Here is a 16,258-nt window from a genome sequence, read left to right as displayed (position 1 = left end):
GATACTACACAAACACTTTCACACAGATAATACACACACACACACACAGATTCTACACAGATATTTTATATGTATATTTCTAGCTGAGGAACTGGTTTTGTGAATTTGGGTATTTGGCTTCTCTGGTTTAGGAGTTGACCTCCAACCCTCAGTTCGTTTCGGGCGGAGCTACCAGGATGGATATCTGTCAGGGAGCGTTGGGTTAGTCCACGTCATAAAACCGGAATTGAAGATTTAATTTACCGTCTTGTTGCACGTTACAGTGGACAATATGCCAGAGGACATGGTCTCAGCATGTCAGGAACACGTGAAAAGCTTCACTGATGCTGGATGGACGTTCAGGTTTAATGCTGAAGCCTTTTGTTTGTTACATAAGAGTCTTTTTCACCTGGATCTGTGTGAGCATGTTATATATATATATATATATGTGTGTGTGTGTGTGTGTGTGTGTGTTTGTGTGTGTGTTTCATATACAGTACAGACCACAAGTCTGGACACCTTCTCATTCAACATGTTTTTTTTCTTTATCTTCATGACCATTTACGTTGGTAGATTCTCACTGAAGGCACCAAAACTATGAATGAACACGTGTGGAGTTCTGAGTAGGAAGATCTCCACCCCCCTTTTATGGGAGCAGCACAGACGGATTTGTGAATTTCCAGAACTTTCTCCACCAGAAACGTTCCGGCTCTGGACAAGACGGGTTCTGGTGTGGTGGAGTTAAAGTTCAGCGAGGTATTCGGCCCTACAATCACCCCCACAACCAACCTACACAAGAAGAAATTAAAAATGAAAAGCACCTCAGCAGAGCTCCATCCAGACGTGAACTGTACCACCCAGGAACAGAAGGCACGTTCTTAACCAGGTCGACAAAAGGACCCCAAATCTTTCAAAATGTCTTAAGGGACATTTAAGTTTAACGGAATAGAGAAGATCTCGTATCCAGTGAATCTGGCTCGGAGGTTTAGAGGATTTCCAGTTCGTCGTGATTAATCTTCTCGCCAGTAAGGTAGAAAAGTCCAGCACGTCCCTTTGATGGGCAGACAGTGAAGGAGGTGAGGAGAAAAGCCCAAACAATGTCCCAAGCGGGTTGGGCTCTACTCTTTTCCCCACACATTCTGACAACACGTCAAATGTCTCAGTCCAGTACTGGTGTAAAGAAGGGCAAAGCCAGACCTGGATGAGAAACAGCAGAACCACACAATTCAGACTCAGCAGTGGAATCTGATGACTTATATGTTTAATAATGTAGAACTAATATCAGACGAAAATTCATCTGCAAAGCTCTGACAATCCTGTTACTTTGTGTACTTGAACAAGACATTTTCAAGTTCACGTTGACCTTCATTGTCAGTCCTGAGTGTTCAGGTGTCTGAGGCCTTGTCCATTTATTTTTTATCCATTTATTTTTTACATTTTTTAACCTCTTGAGAACATTGCTTATTGGAATTGGAGCGATAACGAAGTTAAAAAAGAAAACGAAACACACACGCAATGTATTATAAAGAGTAATAACGCGCAACCACACGCAGCCACGCACTGGGCTTATTTATTAATAAATAATAACTATGGCATATTTTTACTGCACTCATCATTGTTCTAATTACATAACTTCAAGACGTTGTTGGCATGATCGTACTGCAAGCAACATTTTCAAAGCATGAAAGTGCGTTTTTACTTTTTTAAAATGTGTGCTGTTCTTTACTCTGTCACATGTCGGTGACGTCCTGCTGGGAAATGTACTGATTCTGGGTTTTTTGAATGATGAGACACGTCTGTAATGAAAGCAGGTGAGCAATCGATGCTCGAGACACGTAGCGGCTTTCGCGACGTCCAAGTCATACGGACAGAAACGAAGGTCTCGGGCGAGACAGCGGAGGAACTTTAAAGTCTGTCCAGCAGTCCCGGCAACGGTGGAGGTGTCCAGTAATGTCTGGTAACATTATTTCCTGAGCCAAGCAGGACGTTTGGATCAAAAGGTCCCCATGCAAAAGGTCTGGACTAATGTTCTAATGCTGGTTACACTAGAACAAGTGCAGGAGGTCCCTGTTCTACGGTTTCTATAGAGACGTGGCTGGTTACAACATATTGATCGCAGGCTCATTACAAGATTAAGATATTCCTGCTCGTATTTTGATGGAAATATTAGCGCAGGTCCACCTTCCCCCCAAGTCCCAGTGGGATTTGCATTTGCACCATTGACATGCCCTCCACTCAACGTGCGCAGAATACGGGATCCTGAATGCGACCTGAGGCGGTTTATGGTGCTGATGATTCAGGGCTTGGCACCAGTGAGGTGGTCACCTCATGCTCCTGGTGTTGTGTGTGTCCTGGTGAAGGTGTTGAAGACGTGTCTTCTGTGGAAGTGCAGCTTGGTGTAAAAGGACTCCAGACCCCGTTCAGCCACCAAATTTATTCCTTTTAAAACAAAGAAATTTCACACGTGACCCTCATTCCCGTCCAGCTCGAGTGTTGGCGAAGTCCAGCGCCCAGCGCAGCGTCTCGGTCACCGCCTCTGCGCTGCCGCTGGCCACGCCCTTCGCCACAGTGGCCGAGCCGCCCGCGTTGCCCCCCAAACGGCCACAAACCGCCAGCGCCCAGTCGCTGGCTTGGAGGGCGGCCAAGTCCTGAGAGAGAAGGAGGAGACGTTAACATGTGTGTGTGTGTGCGTGCGTGCGTGCAAGTGTGCGAGTGTGTCTGAGCGAGTTCACGGGTGAGAGTGCGTGCGAGAGTGCGCGTGTATGTGTGTGTGTGCGTTTGCGGGGATGAGTGTGTGTGTGCGAGCAGGGGTGTGTGTGTGTGTGTGTGTGTGTGAGTGCGTGTGCTTGTGTGAGCGCGTGCGTGTGCTTGTGTGCAAGAGTGCCTATGTGTGCGTGTGTGTGCCTGTGTGTGCCTGTGTGTGCCTGTGTGTGCCTGTGTGTGCCTGTGTGTGCATGCGTGTGCGTGCGTGTGCGTGCGTGTGCGTGTATGAGTGTGCGCGAGTGTGCGGGTATGAGTGTGCGCGAGTGTGCGGGTATGAGTGTGCGCGAGTGTGCGGGTATGAGTGTGCGCGAGTGTGCGGGTATGAGTGTGCGCGAGTGTGCGGGTATGAGTGTGCGCGAGTGTGCGGGTATGAGTGTGGCGCGAGTGTGCGGGTATGAGTGTGCGCGAGTGTGCGGGTATGAGTGTGCGCGAGTGTGCGGGTATGAGTGTGCGCGAGTGTGCGGGTATGAGTGTGCGCGAGTGTGCGGGTATGAGTGTGCGCGTGCGGGTGTGCGCGTGCGGGTATGCGTGTGCGGGTATGCGTGTGCGGGTATGAGTGTGTGTGCGGGTATGAGTGCGTGTGTGCGGGTATGAGTGCGTGTGTGTGTGTGTGCGCGAGTGTGCGTGTATGACTGTGCGCGAGTGTGCGGGTATGAGTGTGCGCGAGTGTGCGGGTATGAGTGTGCGGGTATGAGTGTGCGGGTATGAGTGTGCGGGTATGAGTGTGCGGGTATGAGTGTGCGGGTATGAGTGTGCGTGCGAGTGTGCGTGCGAGTGTGCGTGCGTGCGGGTATGAGTGTGCGTGCGTGCGAGCGAGTGTGCGTGTGTGTGTGGGTATGAGTGTGTGTGCGCGAGTGTGTGCCTGTGTGTGTGTGTGCGTGCGGGTATGAGTGTGCGTGCGGGTATGAGTGTGCGTGCGGGTATGAGTGTGCGTGGGTGCGGGTATGGGTGTGCGTGGGTGCGGGTATGGGTGTGCGTGGGTGCGGGTATGGGTGTGCGTGGGTGCGGGTATGGGTGTGCGTGGGTGCGGGTATGAGTGTGTGCGTGCGGGTATGAGTGTGTGCGTGCGGGTATGAGTGTGTGCGGGTATGAGTGTGCGCGAGTGTGCGGGTATGAGTGTGCGCGAGTGTGCGGGTATGAGTGTGCGTGTGCGGGTATGAGTGTGCGTGTGCGGGTATGCGTGTGCGTGTATGCGTGTGCGGGTATGAGTGCGTGTGCGGGTATGAGTGCGTGTGCGGGTATGAGTGCGTGTGTGCGGGTATGAGTGCGTGTGTGCGGGTATGAGTGCGTGTGTGCGGGTATGAGTGTGCGTGGGTGCGGGTATGAGTGTGCGTGGGTGCGGGTATGAGTGCGTGTGTGCGGGTATGAGTGCGTGTGTGCGGGTATGAGTGCGTGTGTGCGGGTATGAGTGCGTGTGTGCGGGTATGAGTGCGTGTGTGCGGGTATGAGTGCGTGTGTGTGTGTGTGCGCGAGTGTGCGGGTATGAGTGTGCGCGAGTGTGCGGGTATGAGTGTGCGCGAGTGTGCGGGTATGAGTGTGCGCGAGTGTGCGGGTATGAGTGTGCGCGAGTGTGCGGGTATGAGTGTGCGTGTATGAGTGTGCGCGAGTGTGCGTGTATGAGTGTGCGCGAGTGTGCGTGTATGAGTGTGCGCGAGTGTGCGGGTATGAGTGTGCGGGTATGAGTGTGCGGGTATGAGTGTGCGGGTATGAGTGTGCGGGTATGAGTGTGCGGGTATGAGTGTGCGGGTATGAGTGTGCGGGTATGAGTGTGCGTGCGTGCGAGTGTGCGTGCGAGTGTGCGTGCGTGCGAGCGAGTGTGCGTGCGAGTGTGGGTATGAGTGTGTGTGCGCGAGTGTGTGCCTGTGTGTGTGTGTGCGTGCGGGTATGAGTGTGCGTGCGGGTGTGAGTGTGCGTGCGGGTGTGAGTGTGCGTGCGGGTGTGAGTGGGTGTGGGTATGGGTGTGCGTGGGTGCGGGTATGGGTGTGCGTGGGTGCGGGTATGGGTGTGCGTGGGTGCGGGTATGGGTGTGCGCGAGTGTGCGGGTATGAGTGTGCGCGAGTGTGCGGGTATGAGTGTGCGTGTGCGGGTATGAGTGTGCGGGTATGAGTGTGCGTGTGCGGGTATGCGTGTGCGTGTGCGGGTATGCGTGTGCGGGTATGCGTGTGCGGGTATGAGTGTGTGTGCGGGTATGAGTGCGTGTGCGGGTATGAGTGCGTGTGTGCGGGTATGAGTGCGTGTGTGCGGGTATGAGTGCGTGTGTGCGGGTATGAGTGCGTGTGTGTGTGTGTGCGCGAGTGTGCGGGTATGAGTGTGCGCGAGTGTGCGGGTATGAGTGTGCGGGTATGAGTGTGCGGGTATGAGTGTGCGGGTATGAGTGTGCGGGTATGAGTGTGCGGGTATGAGTGTGCGGGTATGAGTGTGCGTGCGTGTGAGTGTGCGGGTATGAGTGTGCGTGCGTGCGGGTATGAGTGTGCGTGCGTGCGAGTGAGTGTGCGTGCGAGTGTGCGTGTGTGTGTGGGTATGAGTGTGTGTGCGCGAGTGTGTGCCTGTGTGTGTGTGTGCGGGTATGAGTGTGCGTGCGGGTATGAGTGTGCGTGCGGGTGTGAGTGGGTGCGGGTATGGGTGTGCGTGGGTGCGGGTATGGGTGTGCGTGGGTGCGGGTATGAGTGTGTGCGTGGGTGCGGGTATGAGTGTGTGCGTGGGTGCGGGTATGAGTGTGCGTGTGCGGGTATGAGTGTGCGTGTGCGGGTATGAGTGTGCGTGTGCGGGTATGAGTGTGCGTGTGCGGGTATGAGTGCGCGTGTGCGGGTATGAGTGCGCGTGTGTGTGCGCGAGTGTGCGGGTATGAGTGTGCGCGAGTGTGCGGGTATGAGTGTGCGCGAGTGTGCGGGTATGAGTGTGCGCGAGTGTGCGGGTATGAGTGTGCGCGAGTGTGCGGGTATGAGTGTGCGCGAGTGTGCGTGTATGAGTGTGCGCGAGTGTGCGGGTATGAGTGTGCGCGAGTGTGCGGGTATGAGTGTGCGCGAGTGTGCGGGTATGAGTGTGCGGGTATGAGTGTGCGGGTATGAGTGTGCGGGTATGAGTGTGCGGGTATGAGTGTGCGGGTATGAGTGTGCGGGTATGAGTGTGCGGGTATGAGTGTGCGTGCGTGTGAGTGTGCGTGCGAGTGTGCGTGCGTGCGGGTATGAGTGTGCGTGCGTGCGAGCGAGTGTGCGTGCGAGTGTGCGTGGGTATGAGTGTGTGTGCCTGTGTGTGTGTGTGCGTGCGGGTATGAGTGTGCGTGCGGGTGTGAGTGTGCGTGCGGGTGTGAGTGTGCGTGCGGGTGTGAGTGGGTGTGGGTATGGGTGTGCGTGGGTGCGGGTATGGGTGTGCGCGAGTGTGCGGGTATGGGTGTGCGCGAGTGTGCGGGTATGAGTGTGCGTGTGCGGGTATGAGTGTGCGTGTGCGGGTATGAGTGTGCGTGTGCGGGTATGAGTGCGTGTGTGCGGGTATGAGTGCGTGTGTGCGGGTATGAGTGCGTGTGTGCGGGTATGAGTGCGTGTGTGCGGGTATGAGTGCGTGTGTGTGTGTGTGCGCGAGTGTGCGGGTATGAGTGTGCGGGTATGAGTGTGCGGGTATGAGTGTGCGGGTATGAGTGTGCGGGTATGAGTGTGCGTGCGGGTATGAGTGTGCGTGCGGGTATGAGTGTGCGGGTATGAGTGTGCGTGCGTGTGAGTGTGCGTGCGAGTGTGCGTGCGTGCGGGTATGAGTGTGCGTGCGTGCGAGTGTGCGTGTGTGTGTGGGTATGAGTGTGTGTGCCTGTGTGTGTGTGTGCGTGCGGGTATGAGTGTGCGTGCGGGTATGAGTGTGCGTGCGGGTATGAGTGGGTGTGCGGGTGTGAGTGGGTGTGGGTATGGGTGTGCGTGGGTGCGGGTATGGGTGTGCGTGGGTGCGGGTATGGGTGTGCGTGGGTGCGGGTATGGGTGTGCGTGGGTGCGGGTATGAGTGTGTGCGTGGGTGCGGGTATGAGTGTGTGCGTGGGTGCGGGTATGAGTGTGTGCGTGGGTGCGGGTATGAGTGTGTGCGTGGGTGCGGGTATGAGTGTGCGTGTGCGGGTATGAGTGTGCGTGTGCGGGTATGAGTGTGCGTGTGCGGGTATGAGTGTGCGTGTGCGGGTATGAGTGAGCGTGTGCGGGTATGGGTGTGCGTGGGTGCGGGTATGGGTGTGCGTGGGTGCGGGTATGAGTGTGTGCGTGGGTGCGGGTATGAGTGTGTGCGTGGGTGCGGGTATGAGTGTGTGCGTGGGTGCGGGTATGAGTGTGCGTGTGCGGGTATGAGTGTGCGTGTGCGGGTATGAGTGTGCGTGTGCGGGTATGAGTGTGCGTGTGCGGGTATGAGTGTGCGTGCGGGTATGGGTGTGCGTGGGTGCGGGTATGAGTGTCCAGGTACCTTTGGCACCTGGCAGGCACACAGCAGCCCCCCAGAGCCGTGCTGGTGGGACAGCAGCATGACGCAGCAGCCGGGAGACGCGTCACTGTACCGATTCACCGTCTTCATCAGGACCTGCGGGGACGACAGGAGACGAAGTAGAAACCATACCTTCACCCCGACTTGTCCTGGTTCAGAACCGTATCGTACCGACATGGAGTCCGTGTCCACGGTGTCCACGACCACCGTCCTACTGCCACGCCGCTTCAACAGATCCTGAGCCAGGACCGCAGCCTGAGAGGGACGGAGGTCAAACATTCGTCTCTACGGCCGACGCCCAGCCGCTTCAACACAGTTCGGTAGAACTCAAGATCACACCAACGCAGCACCAGCGTTGCCAGATCCTAAACCGGACCAGCAGCTTTTGGAGTTACTGAACACATAGTAGCAGATCTGGCAACACGGCTGGGCACCGAGACGCTCAGGTGCGGGACGTGTGGAGACGCTCACCTCCTTCACCTCCATCTTCCTGATGGTGGTGTTGGTCGCCCTCTGGATCCCTCGCAGCTGCGCCTGGAGGCTCCGCCTCTGCCACTGTGGAATGGACCGGCCCTCGACCGCCTGAAATAAAACACGGCGCGTCAGACGGAGGCGCGGCCAGTGCGGGGGACATCTGGCCGGTCGGTGACGTACGTCGGTCAGCTGTCCCGCTTCTTTGGCCAGTCCGAGCGCCTCCGACAGGGTGGGGGAGAGCGCCGCGGCGACGCGCGCCACCAGCGAGTCCACTTCCTGCTCCAGAACGCGGCCCGCCTCCCGAGCCTGCAGCGGAGGGAAACGGCCTCGTTTTAATGCCGGGGGAGACGCGCCCGGGACGGAGACTCCGCTGTGACCCCACCTCTCTGGCATCGTCCCCGGTGACGGCGACGATGCGGCTGATCCCCCTCACCAGCTGCTTCTCGGATACGATGACCAAATCCCCGATCGCACCCGTGCGCAACAAATGCCTGGAGAGCAACGAGAACAAGAGAAAAGGGGTGAAGGCCCCGTAATCCCGGTCCGTCAAGGTGCCCCTGACCAAAGCACCGTCCCCACACACGCCTGTCACGGCCGCCCACTGATGCTTAAATACAGAGGACACATTTCACTGCGTGCACCGTGTGCTGTGCTGCTGTGTATCACAAGTGACAATCACTCCACTTTTATTCAAGAAAAAAAAAATAAAATAAAATTCAGCAGCCTGACTGCTGGCATGGTTCTGCAGATGGAAGAAGGTCTTCAGGAGCACGATATCCTACTCTGGACTGTCCAGTTCACAATAGAGAGTCCGCATCAGAATCCGCATCAGAATCAGCATCAGAATCCGAATCCGCATCAGAATCCGAATCAGCATCAGAATCCGCATCAGAATCCGAATCCGCATCAGAATCCGAATCCGCATCAGAATCAGAATCCGCATCAGCATCAGAATCAGCATCAGAATCAGCATCAGAATAGTGTTTATTAAGTATGCGCAATTTATAAATTGTAGAATACGTTTATAAATATATATGCTGAATATAAATATATAAAATGCGTAAATAATGAGTGGGATCAGAAGGTATCCACAGTGTGTTCCGGAAGAGAGGCCGTAGTGGAGATCTTACGTTCCACAGCACAGCTCCACCGACGTCGGCGCCATCTGCTGGGGGCGGAGCAGCTCGGAGACGGGCGTCGCCACGGAGACCACCCTCACAGGGTCCGGGTAGACCTGCAACGGGGAGACGCACCGCGTGACATGACCTCACCGGGCAGGAGCCCCTGCGGGAAGCTGATCCCGGGTCAGCCCGCCCATCACCTCGTCCACGGCGCGGACGCCCGGGATCGTCCTGGCCACGGCCAGGGGCAGCAGCGCGGTGTGGACCGCCTGGTCTTGCCGGACCGTCTGAGAGACCAGCTCCTCCACCTGCTGCAGCTCAGCTGGGGTCAGGGAGCGCTGTGGGGGTCAAGGCGAGCATCATCATCATCATCATCTTCCACAATATGCTCCACCATGATGCAAATATGAAAAGACGAACAGAACAGGACACCCCTCGCTTATCAAAGCCTTTTCTGTCTATAATCTATAACCCAGTGGACTCGAGGACGAGGACGCACAGGTAATGTGGGCGGAGCTACCTTCACGCTGAAGTCAAAGCGCAGTCGGCAGGCGGACACGTGGGAGCCCCTCTGCTCCACGTCCCGGCCCAGCAGCTGCTTCAAGGCGAAGTTCACCACGTGCGTGGCCGTGTGTTTCACCATGCAGGACAACCTGTGGGTCTAACACACAAACACCACGCTCATCAGGTGTGTGTGGTTTCCATGAGGACCGACAGACGAGGCGCGCGTGCGTGTGTGTGTGTGTGTGTGTGTGTGTGTCGGGCAGCTACCTGGTCCACATACAGCTCCACCTGGTCTCCGATCCTCAGTCCCTCAGGGACGGAAACCTGATGGAGGACATAGCCCCCGACCGAGTGGACGCCCTCCACTGGGAACAGGACGTCCTGTGGACAGGAGGAGTGGCGGTGAGATCTATATGAATCTGCATTAAAATAACCGGTGCAGCAGTCACTTCTTTAAGATCAAAAAGACCAATTAAGATGATTAGGATTAGTGTGTTGCCAGGTGTGGGTAGATAAAACCCCCTGAACGGTCCAACTCTCCCTTACGGATTGCGGGATTTCAGTTTTTCAATTTGTTTAGTCACTCGCCCCGTGGCTGGAGCAGAGCTCGGCACGAAGAGCACCGGCAGAGAGACATCCCATCCGCTATTCAACAGAAACAGAAACCTGCGTATTGTTCTCCTCACGCAAAACAGACCACGGAACTAGGGGCGTGCATTGGCAAAGATCTCACGATACGATTATAATATCACGATATATCACTATACCCCCGCCCCGTAATCAGAAGGTTGTCGGTTCAAATCCGCCAAGGTGCCACTGAGCAAAGCACCGTCCCCACACGCTGATCCCCGGGCCCCTGTCATGGTGCCCACTGCTCACTCAGGGTGATGGTTAAAAGCAGAGGACAAATTTCACTGTGTGCACCGTGTGCTGTGTACCACAAGTGACAATCACTTCACTTTTGACTGTTGACACTATGCGGTAGAGGCCGAATCTTGGGACACCCCTAGTGCACAGTGTGGTGCGTTTTGGACGATTGTGCGAAGTCTTGTGGCGTCCACCTGAAGTCCCTCTCTGAGGAAGTATCCCAGGTCGTGGTCTTGTCCTCCTTGTTCTGCGTAGAAGCAGGTTCTGTCCAGCAGAACTCCACACGCCTGCCCCGGGGCCACCTCCTCCACCAGCTGCTGGCCGCAGTACAGGGACACCACCTCCGCCCGGCAGGACGGGAACTCTGGCGTGGCGAGAGACGCGACATTTGACCTCAGCCCCCCCGTTATCCACACCGGGCGCGGAGCCGCAGCGACTGACCGTATTCCCCGTTCGCGCCCAGGCCGTAGTTGTACTTGGGGGAGTCGTCAGTGAAGGGGACGCCGGTGTCCCGCAGCTCCGCCAGACAGTGGACGTCCACCCGGCCGGACGCGCCTCCGTCACCGCGCTGCGACTGGGAGCGGAGCTGGGGAGCAGGAAACGAAGATATCGGTGTGCGGAAAAGGAATAAAATGTCTAAAATGTGGGACTATTTTACGCTGCGTAAGGTGAACAACGTTGTGCGGTGTATACACTGTAAAACGGACCTGGTTTACCATAAAAGTACTTCATCAAATCTACAGCACCTGAACGGAACAAATCCTCACGTAAACCGCACTTCTCCAAGCGACTCGGAGCTTCTACAAGGTATCGTACTTTTACGATTGCTAACTAACATTAGCTTCTTAGAACGTACATGATTTGTGTTATGAGTCGATAGTGACGAGGCATGATAAGTAGCAAGAAAGCAAATACACCACACACACACACACACACACACACACACACACACACACTCTCTGAGAGGTTACATTTCAAAACACACCTTCCCCATACATAAGGTAGTAATAATAAATGCAACAGATGGACTAATCTACATTCATTAGCATATAGTTTATAGCATTTGTTGTACATGACAGCGGCGCAGGCTTGCACATGCATTGCACACACATTCACTGGCCTAGTGGTTAAGGAAGTGGCCCCGTAATCAGAAGGTCGCCGGTTCGAATCCCGATCCGCCGAGGTACCACTGAGCAAAGCACCGTCCCCACACACTACTCCCCGGGCGCCTGTTCACTCAGGGTGATGGTTTCTTGACAGGGAATTTGACAGGGGGGTACCTCCTCCTGCTCGGCCGCCAGCAGCTCCAGCCCCCGCCGGTCCACCGTCCTGCCCGTCTCCTCCAGCATCAGGTCCACCAGGTCCAGAGGGAAGCCCAGGTTCCGGTGCAGGGACCAGGCTACGGGGGCTGAAAGCACCACACAAGGCATCGAAAAAGCCACCAGCGTTGAAAAGCGAAGTCGGAGGACTTGGTACCTGGGAACAGGGTCTCGTCCCCCATCCTGTGGAGCGTCCTGTCGATGACGCGCCGGCCGTGTCTCAGGGAGGACAGGAAGTGCTCCTCGTTCTCGTTAATGACGGCGGCGATCTGCGGAGGGGAACAGCGGAGCTCAACGCCGAGCTGACCAAGCCCTACGGCGGGACACCTTCACTCCAGACGTGGACTCACCCGTCCCGCCTGTCCGTGCAGCTCTGGATACGCATCACCCTGCCGGAGGGGACAACGCACGTCAGCTCCCCGCCACTCCAACCGACAAAACGTGGAGGAGACTCACCAGGACGTGGACCACAGCGGGGACCAGGGCGGCCAGCGTCCCCTGCGGGGCCCGGAGCAGCTCGGAGGAGAACCGCACAGCCCGTCTCAGGATTCTCCTCAACACCAGCCTGGAGGGACGTCAAGGGTCACCGCGAGAGACAAACCTTCCACACGTAACGTTATATCATGCACAAGTCCCACATCCTTACAGGGGACAAACCCGGGGAGGAACAGGGGTGCTAGTAGCCTAGTTCAAACCCCACTTACTACCATTGTGTCCCTGAGCAGGACACTTAACCCTGAGTGTCTCCAGGGGGGGACTGTCCCTGTAACTACTTACTATGAACCAGAAGACCCAGGTTCAAACCCCACTTACTACCACCGTGTCCCTGAGCAGGACACTTAACCCTGAGTGTCTCCAGGGGGGACTGTCCCTGTAACTACTTACTATGAACCAGAAGACCCAGGTTCAAACCCCACTTACTACCATCGTGTCCCTGAGCAGGACACTTAACCCTGAGTGTCTCCAGGGGGGACTGTCCCTGTAACTACTTACTATGAACCAGAAGACCCAGGTTCAAACCCCACTTACTACCATCGTGTCCCTGAGCAGGACACTTAACCCTGAGTGTCTCCAGGGGGGACTGTCCCTGTAACTACTTACTATAAACCAGAAGACCCAGGTTCAAATCCCACTTACTACCATCATGTCCCTGAGCAGGACACTTAACCCTGAGTGTCTCCAGGGGGGACTGTCCCTGTAACTACTGGATAAGGACGTCTGGTAAATACTGTAAATGTAAAAGTGGGGACGAGTTATTGCAGCACAACGTGCCGTGAAATGTGATACACCAGACGGGGACAGGACTGGTGACGAAAATCTAATAAAATACAGTACGGAGGGAGCACGGATCCCAATCATGGACTCTTGTCCAAAGGAGATCCGTGAGGGACATCGGACCGTCCCTCCACCAGACTGGGATTTACAGGGCCGGGTTCAGGATGAATTTTGGGTGCTTTATTGCTTATTAATTCCGCGGTTCTACTCACTCAGCTCCCGACATGCCGGGGTAGATGCCGTCCCCGATGCCGACACACAGCGTCCTGACGTGGTCCGCCACCACGCGGTACGCCATGTCCACCCTGCCCGCGTCCCGCTCCCCCGTCCTGCCGCCGTACGGCGGCACCTTGCATCTCTGCGGGGAAGAGGTCAGCCTGCGGTCAGAACCTGAGGACCGGTCTTCCGGCCCTGGACGTCCCCTTCAGGGGACAGAGCAGCAGGACACCTGGTGCATGGCGCTCAGCAGCGGGGCGAAGAGGTCCGTGTCGTAGTTGGAGCGCTGACCCTGCAGCACGGCCACCAGGCGCTCCAGACCCATCCCCGTATCCACGCTGCGCCGGGGGAGTGGGCGGAGACTGCGGTCAGTCTCCCTGCGGGGACACACACACACACACACACACTTAATATGATGCAGGGTTCCCACTCTAAACCACAACTTTCCCCGAATTCCCATCACCTCCCGTATAAACAAACGTTTAATAAGAAAAGAGCGTTTCAAGGGGTTCTACAATCAGCATCTCCGACATCCTGGACACGCAGGTTCGATTGGCAAGTTAGCGAGTGTCAGGACGTACAGTCCAGGCCAAAAGTGGACACACCTTCTCATTCAACGTGTTTTCTTTATCTTCATGAACATTTACGTTGGTAGATTCTCACCGAAGGCATCAAAACTATGAATGAACACATGTGGAGTTATGGACTTAACAAAAAGTGGAGACCTGACCTCCACAGTCACCGGACCTGAACCCAGTCCAGATGGTTTGGGGTGAGCTGGACCAACAAGTGCTAAACACCTCTGGGAACTCCTTCAAGACTGTTGGAGAAGCATTTCAGGTGACGACCTCTTGAAGCTCATCGAGAGAATGCCAAGAGTGTGTAAAGCAGTAATCAGAGCAAAGAAACTAGAATATAAAACATGTTTTCACTTATTTCACCTTTTTTTGTTAAGTACAGAACTCCACATGTGTTCATTCATAGTTTTGCTGCCTTCAGTGAGAATCTACCAACGTAAATGGTCATGAAAATAAAGAAAACACGTCGGATGAGAAGGTGTCCAGACTTGTGGTCTGTACGGTCCGTTGAGAGGACGTCCCCGGCAGCTCAGGAGGGTGCTGATGGGACCGCAGCAGGATCAGGACGCACCTGTTGTACTGCATGAAGACCAGGTTCCAGATCTCCACCACGTCTGGACCGCCGGCGTTGACCAGCGGAGAAGCGTCCCGTCCCCCGACGTGGTCGTAGTGAATCTCTGTGCAGGGTCCACAGGGGCCGACGTCCCCCATCTCCCAGAAGTTGTCCCTCATGCCGAACGGCAGGACGCGGCCGGACGCCACCCTGCCGAGGTAAGACACCGTCACCCGGGGTCACCCGGGGGGGTTTTGGAGGTGCGGTGGCGGCGCCGGACGTACCCCAGACCCCGCCAGATCTCGCGGGTCTCCAGGTCCGCGGGGAGCCCGCTCGGCGCGTCGCCGCCAAAGTAGGACACGTAGAGACGTTCCGCCGGGATCCCGTACTCCTCCGTCAGCAAACGCCACGCCATGGAACACGCCTCCTCCTGCGCACAGAGACCCGGGTTCAAACCCCGCCTACCACCACCGCGTCCCTGAGCGAGACCCCGACTGTCCCCAAACACGAGGCGACTGGTGAAAAGAGGTCAGAGGTCGCAAGTTTCATCTCGCTCGCTCCCATTTACATTTACGCTCCGCCCCCTTTTACGTTTACACTTCCAGGAGGATTCGGTTGGACTTCTGGGGGCGGGGCTTTGCCTCATTGGCCTGCAGGCGTTTGAGTGACACCTCCGTTCCCGTGTGGAATGAGATTTGTGCACATGATCAGGTGCACGATTAATCGATCGGACGTATTGATCAGATGTGTTGATTACGCTGTGATCGATATGCGGCGAAAGTGAGAGTCTCACGGACGAGAAGGAAAAAACGTATTTTTCTTTGGCATCATTTCACACTTTCGGCACCTTGAAGTAGTCGCCGAACGACCAGTTCCCCAGCATCTCGAAGAAGGTGTGGTGGTAGACGTCCCTCCCCACGTCCTCCAGGTCGTTGTGCTTCCCTCCGGCGCGGACGCACTTCTGGCTGTTGACCACCCGGCGATACGACGCCATCTCGCTGCGCGGGTCCGCCGTCCCCAGGAGGAGGGGCTTGAACTAGGACACGCCCATCAGAAACGAGCTCTTCTGTCATGTCCCGTCTTACAGACATCATAATAATAATAATAATAGCAATAAATACGTTCATTGGCCACAACATGTTGATAATGTATGAAAAGCCTTTTTTTAATCTTACTGCTACCGGGGGCCGCTGTATGTACCGGGGATGAAGTGTACCGGGGGCCGCTGCATGTACCGGGGCTGTAGTGTACCGGGGGCCGCTGCATGTACCGGGGATGAAGTGTACCGGGGGCCGCTGTATGTACCGGGGATGAAGTGTACCGGGGGCCGCTGTATGTACCGGGGATGAAGTGTACCGGGGGCCGCTGTATGTACCGGGGATGAAGTGTACCGGGGGCCGCTGTATGTACCGGGGCTGTAGTGTACCGGGGGCCGCTGTATGTACCGGGGATGAAGTGTACCGGGGGCCGCTGTGTGTACCGGGGATGAAGTGTACCGGGGGCCGCTGTGTGTACCGGGGATGAAGTGTACCGGGGGCCGCTGTATGTACCGGGGATGAAGTGTACCGGGGGCCGCTGTATGTACCGGGGATGAAGTGTACCGGGGGCCGCTGTATGTACCGGGGCTGTAGTGTACCGGGGGCCGCTGTATGTACCGGGGATGAAGTGTACCGGGGGCCGCTGTATGTACCGGGGATGAAGTGTACCGGGGGCCGCTGTATGTACCGGGGATGAAGTGTACCGGGGGCCGCTGTATGTACCGGGGATGAAGTGTACCGGGGGCCGCTGTATGTACCGGGGATGAAGTGTACCGGGGGCCGCTGTATGTACTTTTCTCCGACTCCCTGCAGTGTAAGATGAAGGCGTCTCATCTTCATCTTCACTCTACGTCACCTGGTTCATTCCCGCGTTGACGAATAGCAGGCTCGGGTCTCCCCGCGGACGCAGCGGGGACGACGGCACGACGCGGTGCTGATGTCGCGCCCGGAAGAAGTCGACGAACGTCCGCCGCGCCCGTCTGGCCGTGAAATCCGAGCGGGTCCTCGCCGCCAGAACCGGGACGGCGACCGCGGGTCCCAGCCAGCGGCGAGCGCCGCGCGTCCTCCACAGCGCCGCCATCTTGCCGGGGTCAAAGGTCACGGCGCCGCGGCGACCAATCGCCTC

At 56.4% G+C, this 16,258-nt stretch overlaps 2 protein-coding genes across 14 annotated transcripts in view; one reads left to right on the top strand and one right to left on the bottom strand.

Moving 5' to 3' along the window:
- The window catches only part of LOC114785606 (NACHT, LRR and PYD domains-containing protein 12-like), a 438,381-nt gene that overhangs the window by 80,523 nt on the left and 341,600 nt on the right, over window positions 1-16,258 (top strand). The window lies entirely within an intron of this gene.
- aars2 (alanyl-tRNA synthetase 2, mitochondrial (putative)) lies at window positions 1,224-16,252 on the bottom strand. Of its 6 annotated transcripts, XM_028972062.1 has the most exons (22): window positions 15,989-16,252; window positions 14,943-15,131; window positions 14,380-14,525; window positions 14,114-14,305; window positions 13,197-13,341; window positions 12,961-13,106; window positions 11,930-12,038; window positions 11,824-11,862; window positions 11,631-11,742; window positions 11,435-11,562; window positions 10,596-10,740; window positions 10,349-10,518; window positions 9,555-9,668; window positions 9,304-9,444; window positions 8,984-9,121; window positions 8,793-8,896; window positions 8,045-8,153; window positions 7,843-7,968; window positions 7,660-7,770; window positions 7,360-7,443; window positions 7,171-7,284; window positions 1,224-2,627 (listed from the first exon to the last, which is right to left on the bottom strand). In XM_028972062.1, exons 1-22 carry the CDS (start codon window positions 16,211-16,213, stop codon window positions 2,451-2,453), a joined length of 2,964 nt encoding a protein of 987 aa, XP_028827895.1. In that variant the 5' UTR covers window positions 16,214-16,252; the 3' UTR covers window positions 1,224-2,450. The 6 variants fall into 6 exon arrangements, with proteins under 6 accessions (XP_028827895.1, XP_028827894.1, XP_028827897.1 ...); XM_028972061.1 differs by having other exon boundaries at window positions 7,171-7,443; XM_028972064.1 differs by having other exon boundaries at window positions 7,171-7,443; window positions 15,891-16,131.

Source organism: Denticeps clupeoides, chromosome 3, assembly GCF_900700375.1.
Source record: "Denticeps clupeoides chromosome 3, fDenClu1.1, whole genome shotgun sequence".
NCBI lineage: Eukaryota > Metazoa > Chordata > Actinopteri > Clupeiformes > Denticipitidae > Denticeps > Denticeps clupeoides.
The sequence above is the reverse complement of the archived record's forward strand: the minus strand, read 5'-3'. Positions and strand labels throughout refer to the sequence as shown.

Bases quoted from the DNA above. Each gene is read 5' to 3' on its own strand.
- aars2 (XM_028972061.1), bottom strand. From the start codon at position 16,213: ATGGCGGCGCTGTGGAGGACGCGCGGCGCTCGCCGCTGGCTGGGACCC. The intron at 14,306-14,379 runs GTACGTCCGGCG...TTACCTCGGCAG, and splicing joins GAGATCTGGCGGGGTCTGGG to GGTGGCGTCCGGCCGCGTCC. The intron at 7,969-8,044 runs GTGGGGTCACAG...CCTCCGCTGCAG, and splicing joins CCGGGGACGATGCCAGAGAG to GCTCGGGAGGCGGGCCGCGT.